General features: G+C 38.9%; 1 protein-coding gene across 1 annotated transcript in view; it reads left to right on the top strand.

Moving 5' to 3' along the window:
- AFF3 (AF4/FMR2 family member 3) overlaps positions 1-18,492 on the top strand; it is a 658,787-nt gene that overhangs the window by 531,072 nt on the left and 109,223 nt on the right. The window contains exon 10 of the mRNA XM_036747397.1: positions 13,397-13,437. Coding sequence (XP_036603292.1) covers positions 13,397-13,437 — 41 coding nt within the window. The remainder of the gene's footprint in view (positions 1-13,396; positions 13,438-18,492) is intronic.

The following is an 18,492-nucleotide window of genomic DNA, read 5'->3' on the forward strand; positions in this document are numbered from 1 at the left end:
ACTTTGAACTCATTTGTGTTTAGTCTCATATTTATTCTGTGTATGCTCATGTGTGTACTTGTTAGCTCCCCCTTAATGGACATAAAACACTTGAGTAGGAATTGTTTCATTTTTTATATTTGTATTCCCACTAACATGTGATAGATGATTAATAAATGCCTGTCTGACAATATGTATATTAACATATGTAGATATGTGTGTGCACGTATACATATGTGTGTGTATGTATGTATATATTTCTGATTTCATTAGTGTGGAGAACTTTCAACTTGGAAATCCTTTTGACTATATGTACTTACGAAGACTTTCCTTTAGATCCTTGACATTGTGAGTGATCAGTCTGAGTATTGCCCAAGAAGAACTGTATTGTGGGAAGTCTATTCCTCTTAAGGTATCTGTTTAGTTTGTATTGAACAAAAAGCAAAAGAACCTTTTTGTCCCCTAGAATTTTGGCTTGGGGACCCAGAATTTAAACTTTCAACATTGGCTTTATATCACATACTGATCCTCAAGATTGAAGTTCTCAGGCTGAACGGTCTTGGCAAGATATCATACATTGTTACTTGTAAAAATGTACTGTCCTTCTTTCAAAAGCAAATATATTTAAAAAAATTCTTGGGAACATGAAGTACAAAACAGAATCAATCCCATAATTAGTGGGAATTGAGTTTTGTGTGCATGCTTTTAAAAGAAAACAAAGTGGGTTATGTTAAGTTTTTTTTTTTAATCACAGAAGTTAGTTGGTAACACCACACATTTAACATAGCTTGCTTAGAGTAGATGCCCAGAAATCTGGGAAGCCATCTCATCCAATTCATACCTAAACAAGAATTCCCCTCTACAATCTCCATGAAAAATGGTCATCCAGCCTTCAACTGAAGATTTCCAATGATAGGGAATCCATTTACTCCTGAGACAAGCCATTATCCTTTGAAGTAGTTCTTCTTATTAAAGGATTTTAAATTTAAAGATAGAAGGGACCTTTAAGGGCACCTAGTATAACCTCTTCATTTCACAAAGGAAGAAATTCACTCTCAGAAAGGTTAAGTGACTTGTCTAAGGTCCTACAGTTAGATAAGAAAAGAGCATAAATTCAAACCAAGTCAGAAGGCTCTGACTCCATACATAACCCTCTTTCTACCACACATGCAAAAGACATGTTGGTATGTTAAGCCCTGGCTCATTTCCATATGCTGTTCTTTCTCTTTTCCACTACCCCTCCCCCCTTGGCAGTGTCATCTTTCGTAGCTATTAAGTTGAAGAAATTTGTTTTCAGAGATCAAGGCCAGATGAACCATTATTAGCTTGTCTTCAGACCATGTTTCGGAACCTGTGAAACCAACACATAGGAAAGTTTTCTTTGTATTGAGTCGAAATCAACTTCTATTCAATTTTCACCCATTTATTTCTAGGTGTTCTGAGGCCAAGACGAACAAGTCTAATTCTTCTTCTATGTTATAGCCCTCAAGTACTTAAAAATAGCAGACATATCACACCCTAAGTCACCTCTTCTCCAGTTTGGACATCCCCCCACTCCATCCTAGTAAGACATGGTTTTGAGTCCCCTTGCTCTCTTGGTTACTCTCCATTGGACACAGTCCAACTTATCATTATTTTTCCTAAATTGTGGTGGCTAGATCTTAATATGATACTCTAGAAATGCTTGTCATGTCTAGAGACAAATTATTGGGCATCTAGGTGGTGCAGTGGATAGAGTGGCAGGCCTAGAGCCAGGAAGACCAGAGTTCAAATCCAGCCCCAGATGCTTACTAGCTGTGTGACCCTGGGCAAGTCACTTCACCCTGTTTGCCTCAATTTCCTCATCTGTAAAGTGAACTATAGAAGGAAATGGCAAACCACTCCAGTATCTTTGCCAAGAAAAACCCCAAATGGGGTCACAAAGAGTTGGACCGACTGAAAAATGACTGAAGAATGTTAATTCTTATATTCTGGGCACTATGCTTCTCTTAATGTAGCCTGAAATCATATGGACATTTCTGGCAGGAATGATATAATGTTAACTGTTATACTTTCAGTCTATCAAATGCCCAGTTCTCTGTCAACTTGACCTACTAGCTATTCCCCAAACTTGACATTCCATCTCCAGTCTCCTTCATGTAGGCTGTTCCCTATAGTTGAAATGCATTCCCTTTTCACTTCTATTACTTAGACTTCCTAGTTTCTCTTGAGGCTTAGTCCCTCCTACAGGAAACCTTTTCTGATCACCCATTTGTTAGTACTCTCTCTCTCTCCCTTCTCAAATTATCTTTTTATACTTATCTGTGTTCATTGTGTATGAATAACCCCAGGAGAACATAAATGTATTATCTGTTTTCATAGTGTATGCCCCCAGTAGAACAGAAGGTTCTTGAGGGCAGGGAATATTTCATCTTTATCTTTGTATCTCAATCATTTAACTTCAGTACTTTGTTCAGAGGAGGCACTTTAAAAATGTTTGTTTAGAGGCAGCTACATGGCTTAGTGAATAGAGCACTGACTCTGGAGTCAGGAGGACCTGAGATCAAATCTAGCCTCAGACACTTGACGCTTACTACCTGTGTGACCTTGGGAAAGTCACTTAATTCCAATTGCCCTGCCTTCCCCCCTCAAAAAAAAGTTTTTTTACCTTAAGTCATCAGACATCACAACAAATCTCTACAAAGCAATTACTATAAGTATGGCACTTAACTGCTCTCCTTAGTAAAGAAAAGCCACATAAAATGAGAGTTGAATCATTTCCATTCTCTCATCCCAAGCAGCATTAATTTGACTCCTTTGGGCTTCTTCTTGCCCCCAACAAAGGCTCTTCTTCTCGTCCTTGGATTTGGGTGTTAAACTTATTTTGTTATAATTGTTTTTGTCATTCCTGACCCTCACCTCACAGGACTGTGCCACTCTTTTATGAATTCATCCCGTTTCATATTACTCATGCTTCAAACCTCTCTGTTCATGGTACCTGGGATTCCCTCACTCTTGGGTCCCCAAAATAGTGAACCCCAAGTTTGAGGCAATAAGTGAATCAGCCCCCACCCAAAATCATTACTCATGAGCCCCACCCATGCTTTTACTTTTACCACCCAGCCAGAAGATGGACACAGTACAGAATGAAGGATATCTAACTAAATAGCACAGAAGAGTAACCAGAAAGGATTCCCCTTGCTCATAACAGATATACTCTTTCTACAAGTTACAACACTACCAGTGGGAAAGAGCGCATATGCTGAACATGTGTGTCTAGTGAAAATGAAGCCAGACAATTTAAATGACAAGGCACACACCAGGAAACCCATGTGGACAAGACACATGTGTGGAGAGTATGTGTATGCATGCACACACACATGCACATACATATACACACAGGAACACGCATGGCCAAAGCAATGCGCATCTCTGATGCTATGGAGTTACAGATGTCGAGATCATCATGCTACTACTCACTTCGGGACATCACAGCTCTGCTTTTTACAGAGCATCATATAATCTATTCTTGGCATCATGTCTTCTGGGCTGTCCGTCATGTTGCTTCTCTTTGATGTCTCTGCTAGTCTTGTGGTCACCAACCTGCTCTGTGCTACCATATGCTGGACTTTAGCTCTTCAAGAATGCATCTGGTACTACTTTCTGTTTTCATCTGCTAAGATGTAGTAACTACAAAGTCTCTCCTTTATAAAGATAAGCAGATATTCTTTTAGTGCCTAGCTGAGACTTTGAGTTACCACACCTAGCCAGGAAGCTGAAAAAAGTCAGCAAAATTCTTTGACCTAAGCTTAAGGCTGTTCTTTTTTTGTGTCTTTTTGTCTGTTGCTGATAGAAGATCTGAGGTCCCAGACAAGTATCTGACTTAGAGTTAGGAAATTCCTTACAATCAGAGATTGTAAGCCTATGTCCTAAAACCTATTTCTTACTCTTCATGCAAAAAAAAAACAAACAAACAAACAAACAAGGAACAAACAAGAAAAAAAGCCATTCACAGGAGTATAGTAGAGGATAGTAAGGTCCACCTTGTTCCCAAGAGGCCCTTTGATTGGCATGCAAATGAAGTTAAGGCAAGGACAAAAGACCAGATGAAGCTCCTGGAGTTTATTCCTTTATTGTACAGATTTTCAAACTTAAAGAACATTGGTCCTCTTCTGTTTATCTCTACCCAACACAGAAGTTCTCTCTACATATACAAATTTCCATATGGTTCTACTTCAACTAGTTCCAACTAGTCAGTATTACATTCAGAATTCCCTTTTTTATTCCACAACAATAAACAGAATGAAATTTTCAAGAATTTATCAGCTACTCTACTTTTAACTAACAGAAAGTTCCAGCAGATGTGCCAGAATCATTACTGGATCATCCCTCTTTGCCACGTTTGTGATCTATTTCCAGAAATCATCCATTTCCCAATAATGACCAACTAGTCCATTATATACTCCTACCACATTATCACTTCTGTTCATGCCCTCCATTGGTCTCTACCCAAATTTTGTACAGCATACAGTTTGTAGATTTTCTCACATGACTGTATCATCTTGATATACAATCTTACTCCATTTCTACTTTTCTCTGCCATGTTCCTTTTAAATAGATTGTGCCCTTTGATTATCATAATCTAGTTTTGTCACATTCTAACAAAGGTTGGTAATACCTAGGAGCTATAATTTGCTTCCATGAGTTACAGCTCTAGTTTATTTGGTTTGTTATGTTCAACCTTTTTTGTGTAAATAACTAAGGCTATAGAGTTTTTTCTTACTAGCTGTGTGACCCTGGACAACTCACTTAACCCTATTTGCCTCAGTTTCCTCATCTATAAAAAGAGCTGAAAATGGCAAACTGTTCTAGTATCTTTGCTAAGAAAACCTCAGATGGAGTCACAAAGAGTCAGACACAATTAAAATGACTGAACAATAGGTTGTATTACTCCCTCTCTTCTTGGATATTTCATCCTATGAATTATTTGAGCTTTTCCATTGATATTCTTTATCCTGCGTTAGTCTCTGAGATTCTGGCTGAGCCTTAACTAGAAAATTTTATACTTTGGTCAAATTTAGTTGAAGGGGGCAGAGGACAGTGGTAGTATAGAGGACATTACAAGCCTAGATATAATCATGCCAAGAAAGTCCAACCTATGCCTAAGAAGTGATATTGTGATAGAAGTATATTAAGGACTAACTGATCAAAACTGGGAAATGGATGATGATATAAGAAACTTGATAGGAGATGAGGAAAGAAGGTGAGCCGTGGGAGAGGAGTACCAGAGCCATGGAGACCTAAGGGCAGCAGCCAAACTGTTTTAGAACCAAGAGCCATAAGAATTGTGGTTACTGGGAAGAGGAAGCATCTCCTTTGTAGGAAGTGTGATCTCCCCCCAGCTCTGATTTTGGTGTCTTAGGACAAAGCCAAAGTCACCCCACATAATTGTGACTTGGCTCAGGCTTAGTGCATGTGAGTAGCTGTATCCTTCACATGGTGGTTTCAATTTAAAGCCCTCTTGACAAGATCCTCAAGTCTCCTGGCAAATATATTTTGTCAGCCTTCATTTGATAAGATCTTCCCATGGCCATCATTCTTGAATATGAAAACCTTATCCAAGTCCTATTCTCAAGCACCACCATCTCTTAACCTCACTATTTTATATATTTTTGTCTTTCTTCTGAAGCCCCTCTCTTTCAATAGATAAAACATCACCTATATTCCGTTATAGCCTTTAGTTTCCTGTGTGGAAATTTATCATCCCCAGCAAATCTTTCCAGATTCTGGCAATATCATTTGGCCTACATGAATCACTAGAAGGTGGGTAGTGATCATCAGATTTGACAAGTCTCAAGAGACTCTCCATTTCATCCCATAATACATACTTTAAGAAGACAATATACCCTCCCAATTATTTATGTCAGGTCTGCATCTGTGAAGGTCAGTTCCTATCCAGCAGGGAGCCAACAACCAACGTGACTCCTTTCTTTCTCTAAACAATATGGAATGTCATGTTCCTTGGTAGCAAACATGAATCCCTATCATTCCACAGAGCCCAAGAAACTGCTTACTTCCCAGAGGTCCAGCCCTACTTCCAGGGGAAGAGTTTGAAATATTAAATAGTCCTTCTTTCTGTTGCATGCTTCTACCCTTTGGGCTCCCAAAACTGGTTTGAATTTCCCCCTCTTCTTCTAATTCTTTTTTGTCTTTGTTTTTCCCTTAAAGGATCTCTTTATGTCTTTCAAGGAACATTTCATTTTACCTGGTAAGCTAGAAAATAGAATGGCATTCCTTTTGATCATAGGATCATGCATTTTGAGGGCAAAGGAATATTGATCACCATCTAGTTCAACCCTCTCATTTTATGGCTATGAAAACTGAGATGCAGAGAAGTTGTTACTTGCCCAGGCTCACACAAGTATTAAGTAAAGATTCTAAGTGTAGGTCCTCCAACTGGAAATCTGGTACTCTTTCTACTGTGCTGCCTTCAATCCTTTCACCTTCTACTAGTGAAATAAACCCATATTTTATGGATATATATGTAACACATGCCATTCAACTCTGGATCCACATATATTAGGGATCCAAGGGAGAAGGAAGAACTACTAGGATCTATCACAGCTGACTCTTGTCCCCATCCACTTTCCTAAAAGCTTCTTAGGTCCTCTAAATTTAGTTTCTACTTTAATAATAAAGCATGGGGGAACATACCTTAATACTAGAAAATATCTAAGTAGGATAGACAAAAATTGTAAAAAAAAAAAACACAATAATTGTAAAAATGCACATTCCTGAGTGAGTACAGTACTCCTTTTTGGTCCCTCCCAAGATTATTTGGGAAATAAACTCCCCCAAGATTTACATTCCAGTGTGAGGAAGACCACATGCACCTTTAGTGTGATCAGTGTCACCACCAAAGCTGAAAACTACTACCAACCTCTATTTTCACCGCTTCTACTTGTCTTTTTGCTATTGATAGCTGCCGTTGAGCATGCTTCATATTGCCTGAAGGACTGGATACCACCCTAGCAATCTTGAAGGCCTCTCCTCAAGGTCTTGACTGTGTCAGGAGATCTTCTTTTTTTCCCTCTGTTCCCTAGGGATCCTGTCTGTGACCAACATGAAAGTTATACCACTATTTGTCTCACTTGGGTTTCTGGTTTCTAAGACAGCCACCTGGGGGGAAAGAATCTCCTTTTAAACTTCCATCTTTGCAAAACAGTCCTTGTATCAATTAGAGTTTTTGCCACGGTCACACAGCTCTGTGCTCTGTGGAATATGTCATTCTATACCAGTCCAGTCAGGCCCATCTCTGTGGCCCATTGCTCCAAGGGAAAAAGAATCCTCTTCTCACTGGATATGTGTCTGTACACTGGATTTACATCCTCTTTTCACACTCTGGTAAAAAAAAAAAAAAGCACGCACTCCCTACAAATGTATCAGGTACACATGTATTGCTGTAGGAACTTAACATTAAACATGTGCTAATTTGCATATAGCATAGTCCTAGTAATTATTACAGATGTATACGCCACAAGCAGGTACAGTCTATAACATCAAGATTATAGCTACACGCAGTTGATCAAACAAATGCAGAAACATGGCACATAGTATTGTCTGTTGAGGTTTCATGCAAAATTATCAGTTACTGTCAGCATCCATACCCCCAGTTTCCATTCCCCCTGTGAGTGAGTTTATATCCATAAGCCCACTGATCTACAGTCCCAGTTTGGGTCTGTGAATGGTCTGAGCTCAGTAACATTATTCTCAACAACAAATGCCTTAGATTTTAGGGTGTCTTGTATCCCCTTAGGGTATCTGGAGCTGGAATATTAGGAAATAAAGACATAGCCTGTGGTTTCAGCCTTCAAGCTGTGTTCAGGCAGATTTCCCTCTCAGGTAATGGTCATCTCGCAAGACTTCTTGGATCCCCAAGAGGGGCATTTTTCTCTTCTGGATCTTGGTCTGAATTTTCTTCTTACAGGTCATTATCTGGTACCAACACTTTAACTCTCTTCTCTTCATTTGTCCCAGAACTCCTGAGTTCCAAGTCACCCCAGGAAAACTTCTTTTTAAAACTCCGTTTTTCCCAGAAGGCTTTTCACACCCATCGGTCTACATCTCTACCATATAGCATCACGGGAAGTATAGTCCTGCTCTGCAGGCCTATCCACCATGGGAACACTGTTCTCTTTCCATCAGATGTGCCTCAGCTATGCATAGTTATGACTTAGTTCTTGCTGAAGCACAAGGTGTAGGTCATTGAAATATTCTCCTTGCGCTTTATATTTGCTTAAACTGAGATCCTCAATCCCTTATTGCTCCTGCTGCTAACTTTCACGGCTAACTGTAACATAAACATGTTACATATGTATATGTGTGCATGTGCATGCTCACGTATATAATTACATACACATATGTGTGTGTGTATGTGTGTGTATATACATAGATCTCTATTGTGAATGTATGTCTTTGATTTGGCCTTTGTGGTAGACATCCTCCATGACAATGGCAAACCCCTTCGGCAAGGCATTTGCCCATACCAATATGTCTCCATGTTTTATTCCTTGCTTGATAATCTGACAGCCATTGAACAAAGTTTTCTCATTTTTTACATCTTTAAAATACTCTTGTGTGGTTTTATATATGTATATGTGTTACATATACACATATATATGGGGGAAGATATCTCATTGGAGGAGAACCTTTAAAGCAGCATTTGCTCTACCAAATCAGATGCTTTTTAAAGTCAGCAATCACCAACAACAACAAGTGATAAGTACAGAGGAATGCTTTAGTCTCAGCCTCTTCCAGGAAGTTATGTGACTATAATTATGTGATCCACTGTAAAATACTGTCTGTAGAAACCTGCCTGTTCCCTTCCTGTGAGTTGTAATTTGTATTAGCAATGAAAAATTGAGGGAAAGAGAGATGTCTGCAAAAGGAAGTGGGTCAGTCACGTAAGCTGTGCTCTGCTGGTATGCAAGCAATGTCAAGAAACTGGAGGAAGACCTTTTAGGTAATGAGACCCCTTGTGTAATTTATGAGAAGTGCACAGGATGAGGATGGATGAGTTGTGATTTTTCCTTTTGGAGGGAATGTCTCCTTGGATGAGATCATAGGCCCTTAAAGTATAATGTAAGCATGAGCGTGTGTATACATATGTGTGTAGTGTTTGTGTGTGTATATACAGGAATGTGCTGGTAAATATTTAACAACCAGCCCCGGTGAGGGGAAGAGGCAGGGAATCCTGCACGCTTTTAAGTTTAATCCGCATAGTCAACATTTTCTCTACCAAGAGAAAATGACATGCCCAAGGTCAACCAGCTAGAAAATGTCTGAGGCAGAATTTAAACATGGATCTTTATGATTCCTAGTCCAGTACTCTGGTTACCATAATGACTAAAAGCACTTCCGAAAGGTCTCCTTGTGATTTGTTGCTGCCACCAAATAGTCACCTGACAAGCTGAGCCTCTGGGTGTCTTCTCTGTGATTATAAGGGCTTGGAGCTTCCTCGGACCCCTCTGAGCTTCAGCAGCCTCACCTTATTCCACCCCTGTGCTCCAGAAACCATGAACTCTCTCTTGATTTTGTCCTGTCCCAATTACAACAAAAGCATTTAATTTCCTCGTTGATTTCCCTTCAACAACACATTGCACGTTGTGATACTTCAAGTAATTTTGGTAGCTCATTTAGTACACAGTGAAACCTGAATATCTGCCGATTAGGTTCCCAGGCACTAGGCGCACTGCAGTAAAGAAAGGAAAGAGGAGATATAATCTCTAGAGAATGAGACCTGAAAAGGATTACTGTTGGCAGAGAACTTGTTTTGTCTCACATACACTTGGGGTACAAGTCTATGAATGATTAATGAACCCAGGGCAGATCAATGAAGTATTCTTTTAAATGTATCCATAACCCGTTTTGCTTAGGGTAAAGTAATGGAGAAGTTTGGATGGGGTGTGGAGATGAAAGGGGGAGATCTGGGAAGAGAGAAAATTGGTTCCCTGTAATCTATGGCTCTTGAGCAAGTGAAATTGGGCTATTCATCTAATTTATTGTGGGTAGTTTTTCAGGCTTCACTTCATGAGTCACCTAAGTAATTTTTTCTTTGCTATTTCATACCCTGTAGTAAAGTTTAAATCCAATGTTTATTTATTTCATTACTTTCCAACAGTAAAATGAAATAATGTACAGAAACCAAAGGAGATTTTTTTTACAGTCATAAATTCTAGAAGTCTTTGGGCATGGTTTGTGGTATCAAATTTTAATCTAAAGCCATCATCCTTATTAAAAAATCACACACCTAGCTCAGTCTCTTATTTCAAGGAATTATATAGAACATTTAACATATTCTCATCTCTTTCCTTGATGGATGATGAGTTGTCCTCAGTAAAGTTTTTAATGATGTGAAATAAAATGCAAATTAAATAGCACAATCAAAATCAGACTATTAAAAATAGTGGAGCAAGCAATAGATGGTACTAAGTACCACCCTGTTGCTTAAGTTTTTACATAAATAGCGCTGAAATATTAGTAGAGTGATCAGTCATAGGAAGATAATACTATTTTATGAAAGATACCATTTTGTCCCTGTTATTAAACTGAAAGGGGGCTTTCCCAACTGTACACTTTGGCGGGGGGGTGGTAATAAGGGAGAAAAAAGCGAGAAGCAGAAATTAAAATCTAAAAATTAACCATGATGAAAATATTTTAAAGTATTTTAAATATTTTAAAAACATGAAAATGAGTTTTCTTTCTTTGAAGAGGAAGCGAGGGGTTGCATTAAACCCTGATGATTGGCCTTTTGGGTTTTTAATTTACACAGTTGGGAGACCTTGGAAATTTTAGTACAAAAGACCCTATCAATACTCATCTTCTGATTCTCATAAGACTACAGTGACATTCACTGAAGCTATCTGTTACAAAGAGCAGATCGAAAAGTAGCCTGGAAGAATAAACACAACTAGGAATCAAGAGACCTGGGTTCCATTTCTTGCTCTGTCACTAACCATGTAACTCTTAGGCAAGTCTAACCCCAGTTTCCTCAAATCTAAAATGGGAGGGCAGGGCAGTGCTGTTGAATTAGATCCCTTCCAGCTCTATTCGTCTAGCCTAATTCCAAAATCCTTTTAGAACTCACTTTGATTCACTATGAACAGCTTATGATAAATGCTTCTTGAGTGATCCTTTACCATTTTTTAACCCTGTGCTAAGGACCAGTGAGTAGAGGAGAAAGACAGTATCTTGGAAACTTAGTTGGTAGATGTCGTTTTGCTTGTTTGCTTTTAAAATACACTAACAGCGCTGATCCGAACCTAAAAACACAGTCTCTCATGGAAAGCCAGAAATCGATGCTTGAAATCGCTATTTGACTTTTGGTCACAGCTTTCATTCTCAATGTTAGGTAAAACAGGACGTACTAACTCTTAAACGTCAGTTGGAGTAACAAGATCATGGTAATAAGACAGTCACTTTTCTTTTGGGGAACTCAGAGCTTTTCATGTGTCTTCATCAAGGACTTTCCAATGATAGTGAGCCAAGCCGTTTTTCAAGTTTGGCTCCCCAAAACCTGTTGGGTTTCATAAATCCCTTTAGCTGGGGAATCTGGAATATGTAGTGTTTATATGTTGAACACTTGCCATCTTCAGTGAAAACACTATAGATTGAACTTTCTTAGGAGATAGACATGAGAATAAGGAAGAGGGGAAAGGCCTGATTTTAAAATGAAGAGTGAAAACAATGTATTTCAATAGCTAGCAGATCTATGATCTTTTCGATGTGGGTACTTCCTCCAGTGATACAGATCACAACCCATGCATGCTTGTCAAACAGCAAGCATTTATGAAGCACCTACTGTGTGTCAGGCACCATGCTAAGCTTTGGCAATACAAAGGAAGACATACTCTACATGGAGTTTTCTTGGCAAAGACACTGGAGTGGTTTGTCATTTCCTTCTCTAGTGAATTAAGACAAACAGAGGTTAAGTGACTTGCCCAGGGTCACACAGCTAGTGAGTGTCTGAGGTGAGATTTGAACTAAATCTTCCTGACTCCAGGCCCAGTACTGTGGGGTCTAGCTCTGTGTTTTTGCATGTGCTGTTCCGTTCCAGCCTCTCTTCTCTATACCTATTCAAGCCCCTCTCCATCTTTCAACACTTTGTTCTTCCAGGATACCTTCCTTCTTGGACAACATCCAGCTCTGTTTACCTCCATTGCCCCTGTATTCCTTCATAGATATGTACACACTGGACATCATGTTAACCTCTTCTTATTGACACAGTACCTTGTAAATGTATTCAAAGTTAGGTCTTTTTCTTTTCAGACTTCCCAGTTAGGTGTCAATCTCTCTAAGGTCAAGGACTATCTCTCCTAGTTCTTTGGTACCCACATTGCCTAGTAAAAGACATTGCATCCAGTGGGTATTCAAAAATAATGCACTAACTGATTTGATTAACTTGGCTAAGAAAAAAGGTACTGACATGCAGAGGACCAGAATTATTTGCTGTGGAAAAATCTTTTGCTGTAAAATTATTTGCTGTAAAAAAAATTTTTTAAGTGACATTTCTGCTCTTTAGGTGTTTGCATTCTGAAGATTCCCCATTTGCCAACTCTATCAGTATCATGGAAGTAATATATAGGAATATTTTAGAAGCTCCCCAGTTATCCATATTTACCAGTCTATTGGGAGCTCTGGTTTGTGCAATGACCAAGTAAAGCACAACAAACCTACCAAGTAAAACACATCCCGTTTTCTTTATATCTTGGACTATTCTAAAGTCAGTCTTGACCTTCAAACATCTTTGTGCCTCCTAAGAATGACACTAGAGTTAGAGGCAAGAGAATATATGGGACAGTCTGTTGTTCTCTCCTTATCCTAATTCCCAACCAAACACAAGAAGTTGAATGGGGAAGGATAGAGACAGTTCAGAGAAAGAGGAGGTATGTGGAAAAGTTGGAGCAGAGTTTAATGAAGGAAGACAGATCCCTTCCCATAAATCCGACTGCTGGTCCAAAATTATAACTTGGTGGGCGGTACGGGGCAGGCGGAACGGTGTTAAAAAAAATCAAAGCAGACAGTCTTCTTACAGGTAAAAATGCTGAAACATGGGGAAAGGGATCAGAGTAAAAGGAGAATTTTTGTCCTTGTTTGACATCCTTAAACTTGCTGAAAATTACCTGAATAAGAGTTCTTACTCCCTAAAATACCGCGCCTGCCTTGTGACAATTCTCTTGTGTGATGGTGTACATCACAGAGTCTCACATTTATTCATCTGGAATGTTCATTTCATGAAACACTGTCTGCTACTTGGTTGGTAGTTTGAAATTTGGCCACATGACAAAAATGTGTGTAACACGTTTTTTTCTTAAGTGTTGATTGAGCACATAATTTAAAAGTCAGAATATAAAATAAACATCTCTGCCCTTTCTTCCAGCAGGCCGCACAGAGATCTGCTCTCCGCGTTCTGTCTGACAGGTACATTTTGTCATTTTTATGAACTATAAATTGCTTTATGAAACGTTGAGCCCTATTTATTGTGGCATATAATTCATAATCGGATTTTTGTCCCCAAAGTATCTGTGAACTGGGATGTTAAACACTTTGCATGCTTGGATTTGTCATGCATGTGTGGAGTTTATTACTGCAAAAATCACAGTCTTGTTGTATTTCATAGAGAGTGTGCAGAATCCCTTGTTGTGCTATGAGACAAGAGATAAGAAACTTGGTGGGGAAAGCATGAATGATACAGTAAATTGTGAGCTTTAGAGTTTGTTGAAATCTAAGCTTATTTTTTAGCAATAAGTACTTCATTTATTTTGAAATGTTTTCTTCTGACTTTCTCCAAATCCTTTCACTGAAAGTTATCTTTCTTTTGATGAGATTCTCCATTGAAATGCTTTATGCACAAAACCCAACAATTCATGCTTCCGTGTTCCCCATTTCTTGTTTCCTTGTATTGTTTAGTTTTTTTCTCACTTGTATTACAGAATAAGACATGTAAATATAATAAATAAACATGGTTGAGCAGCATTTGGCACTAGAGTTTGCCTTAAAGACTATATAAAGGACAGTTGAACTAGGAGATGTAAAGTAGCTTCCTGAAATAGGTCTCTTTCTCCTCCCTCCCCCCACCATTTTGACACAGCAGGAGGGAATTTTTGTTGGTGCCTGTAAGTTAAAGAACTACCAGGTTCTACAAGTGAGGTAGTATGTCATACAGTGGCACAAAGAGATTTTTCCCCCATGCTTTCCTGGCAGCCACTTGAACCTTGTCTGGCTCACCCTCAGCCCCTCTACGGAAGCCTGTGATGCTGTGATGCATTCCACCCCCACCCCAGCCCTGCCTTCAATTCCCCAATCTCACTCTTTTCTTAGAATGAGCAGTAATTGACTCTGTAAACCAGCTCAGTCCAGTGCTTCTCCAGAGCAAAATCTGTCACTTAGGCTGAATTATTTGTTGTGCATGGGTGAAAAGCATTCTCTACGGGTGGTAGACTGAGACCACCAAACTTATTCCACCTCAGTTTTATAAACATCATATTTTTTTATTTCCCTTGAAAACCCTTCATTTTGACAAACTGTATACACTCTGCATGTTGTGAGATTAGTTGCCATTGAAATGTCTTAGAAAGGCTTTTTAGAAATTTGGCAGTTAACAAACAAATTGTGGAGGGTTTTGTTGCTTGAAAAGAAAAAGGAAGTTGGAGGTCTGAACACATTTTATTTCTGACACAGTATTTCCTTTTATCTATTTTTCTCTATATTATCTTTTTTAAAAATACTGTCATTTTTCCTTCTTTAATAAATTACCTTCTCCACAAAACATATGGAGGTAAAAAATAGTTCAGCTTAAAACACAAAGCAATGGTGGTAAACTTTGGTGGACTTCACCTAAACCTATTTTTAGGATGACACCAAATCCTTTTGAAGATATGATTGGAAGCACAGAAAGCAGTCACCCAGTAATATAACCAATAAAATTCTAGTATACACTTCCAGAAGATAAGACACTTTGCGTACAAAAAAATTTGAAAGACATTGGACTAGCAATGATACTAACTTATGCCATTTTATAACACGCTCAAATAAGCTAAAATTCTTAATTGATTAAATTAAATAATTGTTATTGCTTTATTGTATGACAACTCTGTTCAGAGCACTGTACTAAACATGGTAAAGAAAGACATATCTCCCAAAGCAGAAACAAATTCACTCTGGCAAGTAAATATAAGGATAAATGAGTAAACATATAGACCTCATAGGAAAGAGGGAAAGGGAAAAAAATGAAAATATTTATCAAATAGATTTAGCTCTTTACAACACAAAGTATCATTCTTATACATATGCTATATCTTCAAGTGTATATGTTAGGGCTTTTTTTACCTTGGGTTCAACAATTTATACCTGAATAGTATCTACTAAAGTGTCTAAAAGTATCCTTTGCCTATTCTTTGGGATTATGTGAACTCTAGTCACAAAGAGATTTCAAAATGATTTGTTGACTTTGTAATGCGACCCTAATAATGCAAGAAAAAGCTGCCTACTCTGGTCTATTTTGCTGACCACTTCCATGGGCTTTGTGGATGTTTTAGGGCCAAAGGAGAAGTCACCATAAATGAGAAGCATTTGTAATCATTTGGAGATACAGTAAGAACTCATTAATTCAAAATGCAAGGGATTAAAAAAAAGCAGGCTTTGAATTAATTGGGTTCAGGTTTTCCAATATTTTTTATTAATGAATTTTAGGCCATCTAAGTCAGGTGGGGAATATAGTTACCTCAATTTGCATATGCTTTTGAATAAACTTGCATTGAGAAGTGCCATACGAGGTCATATTTCTGTTCTTTCCAGTCTAGTGTTATGGCTCAAACAGTAAGTGGTACCTTAAGTCAGTTTGTGAAGAATTGTGAATGCCCTCTAACTGTATCATACTCAAAAGATTAGCATCTTTTAATAAGCTCTATTATTGAACAATAATTCATTAATTTATCTAAACCTCACTTCAGTCTATTTTCTGCCTCTGTCACCTGTCAATGTCTACTAGATGATAAACTCCACAAGGACAGGGGCTGTATCTTATCTAAATTTAGTATCTTTCCTAGTGCCTAGCACAGCGCTGTGCCCTAAGTGGGTGCTTAATAAATGTTTCTGTTAAATTCAACGGACTTGAACTCACTTGTGGGATTGGAGTGTTGTTTTTGTCGTTTGGTGGTTTCAGTCATGAGTGACTCTCTGTGACTCCATTTGGGGTTTTCTTGGCAGAGTTACTGGAGTGGCTTGCCATTTTCTTCTCCGACTCATTTGGCAGATGAGGGACTGAGGCAAACAGGGTTAAATGACTTATCTAGGGTCACACAGCTAGCGTCTGAAGCCAGATTTGAACTACAAATGATGAGTCTTCCTGATTCCAAGACCAATGCTCTATCCATTGCATCTCCTAGCTGCCAAAGGGATTAGATTAGATAATCTTCTAATTCTAATCCTCTGATCCTATAAATTAATAAATTCCATAAACTTGCCACCTGCTATACAAAATGAATTCCTAGAATTTGGCGAGCAAATTCGTATCCTTCAGAATTTTATGGACAAATTATAGCCTCTCCCAGATTTTATCTTTTTCACTTTCTGAAGTTCTAGTTTAGGGTGTCCACATCCATCAACTCCTACACCCTCTCCCCTCCCCATTACTTTAGTTTTTCATTTACTTTCTCCAACTTCATAAAGGAAGAACAGCAGTTCACTTTGCCTACAGCATTCCAGATATGGTTGTTGTTTGTCCTTTGTTCTCCAAGGGGACCATGACGTCAGGGAGGTGATGACATGACTTGCAAGTGAATTAGATTTAAGTGAGGGAGAGCTATGCAAAGTCACCAGCCTCACTCTCTCCTCTGGGGCCTTTGGGCCCAGAGGCTAGATATAAATCAGAACAACTAGAGATGGTCCTGGATGCAAAGAGAGAAAGTGGCCTTTTCTTTCCAAGGTCTCAGCTTTTTTGAGGCAGCCCATTCAGTGATTAAGGCTAGGTTAGAAGAAATGAGGCAAAGAATGACCTCTTTTACCTAGTCAAAAAATTGAGTCAGGGAGGGGAAAGACCCTTAGGGTTCCTGACCAAAAGAGAAACAATTACTATTTACACCCACTCTGAGCCATCAGAACCCAAAGAATGGCAGAATGAGGTTTCAGCTGGTACCTATCAGGGCCAAATCAGTGACAGTGAGAACCAGAGTGATTTGGGTTTAAGGCATGGTCCTTGAAAAAGAAATCTATAGAGGCAACTAGGTGGCGCAGTGAGTAGAGCACCAGCCCTGAAGTCAGGAGGACCTGAGTTCAAATGTGACCTCAGACCCTTGACACACTTACTGGGCAAATCACTTAACCCCAATTGCCCTGCCTTCCCCCCTCCAAAAAAGAAAAAAAATCTATGTTGTAAACCCCAAGATATCTTGAGGTTTCAGCGATCAAAATTTGCAGGTATGATACCCTATATAGGGAGAGAGAGAGGAAGAAAGGAAAGGAAGAAGGAAGGAAGGAGTAAGCTGCATTGCCCAGTTGGAACTGACCAGTTGGGTCCCAAGTGGGGCAGCTCTTACTACTCACAGATTGTTGTTTGTCCTTCCTTCTCAAAAGGGACCATGACATCAGGAAGATGATGTCATGACTTGCAAATGAATTGGATTTAAGTGAGGGAGGACTGTGTGTGTCCAGTGGCAAGATATAGATCCGGACAACTGGAGATGTGAACATGCTATAAGGATAGCTTCGTGGTGGTGAAAAGGTCACTGAATTTGAAGTCAAAAGCTCAGGGTTTGAACCTCTCTGCTTGGTCACTTACTAGATATACAAGTTGTCTCACCTCTCCATAACCATGCTTCCTAAACAGTAAAATGCAGATGTCAAGGGGTTCTTGTGTAATATATTGTGGGAAAACAGGGGTATGTTGTCCCCTCCATTAGACTGTGAGCTCCTTGACAACAGGGATTTGTTGTTGTTTTTGCTTTTCTTCACATCCCCAGTGCTTAACACAGAGCCTGGCACATAGTAGGGGCTTGATAAATGCCAGCATTTATAATATGCTTTACATAAATCATATCAGTAGAACTTCACCAAAAGTCAGTCAACTAGCATTTGTTAAGCTCCTACTATGCACCACTCTGAGCTAAGTTCTGAGGATACAAAGTTAAAAACAAAAAGTCCCTGCCCTTGAAGCTAATATTTTATTTCAAATGTTCTCCTTTATGAAGCCCAGAATGCTGTGGTCTCTTAGGGACATCAATTATCATAATTTTATGTCACAGAAAATAACTACTAACATCAATTTTTCCCAGTGACAAAGGGAATTTTACCTTCCTGGGAAAGACTCAAAGAGAAGACCTTATGAGATACGCTACAAACAGAAATTGTGCTATTTCCTTTCCTGAGAATAGGTAGCCGCATCTCATCTCTCTGAAATAGTTCAGGTACCTAGCCATCAGGGAGGAGCTGGCCAGATGCCTTGAAATTCTTTCTAGCTGGTCTTTACCAAGATTGCTT

Source organism: Trichosurus vulpecula, chromosome 2, assembly GCF_011100635.1.
Source record: "Trichosurus vulpecula isolate mTriVul1 chromosome 2, mTriVul1.pri, whole genome shotgun sequence".
NCBI lineage: Eukaryota > Metazoa > Chordata > Mammalia > Diprotodontia > Phalangeridae > Trichosurus > Trichosurus vulpecula.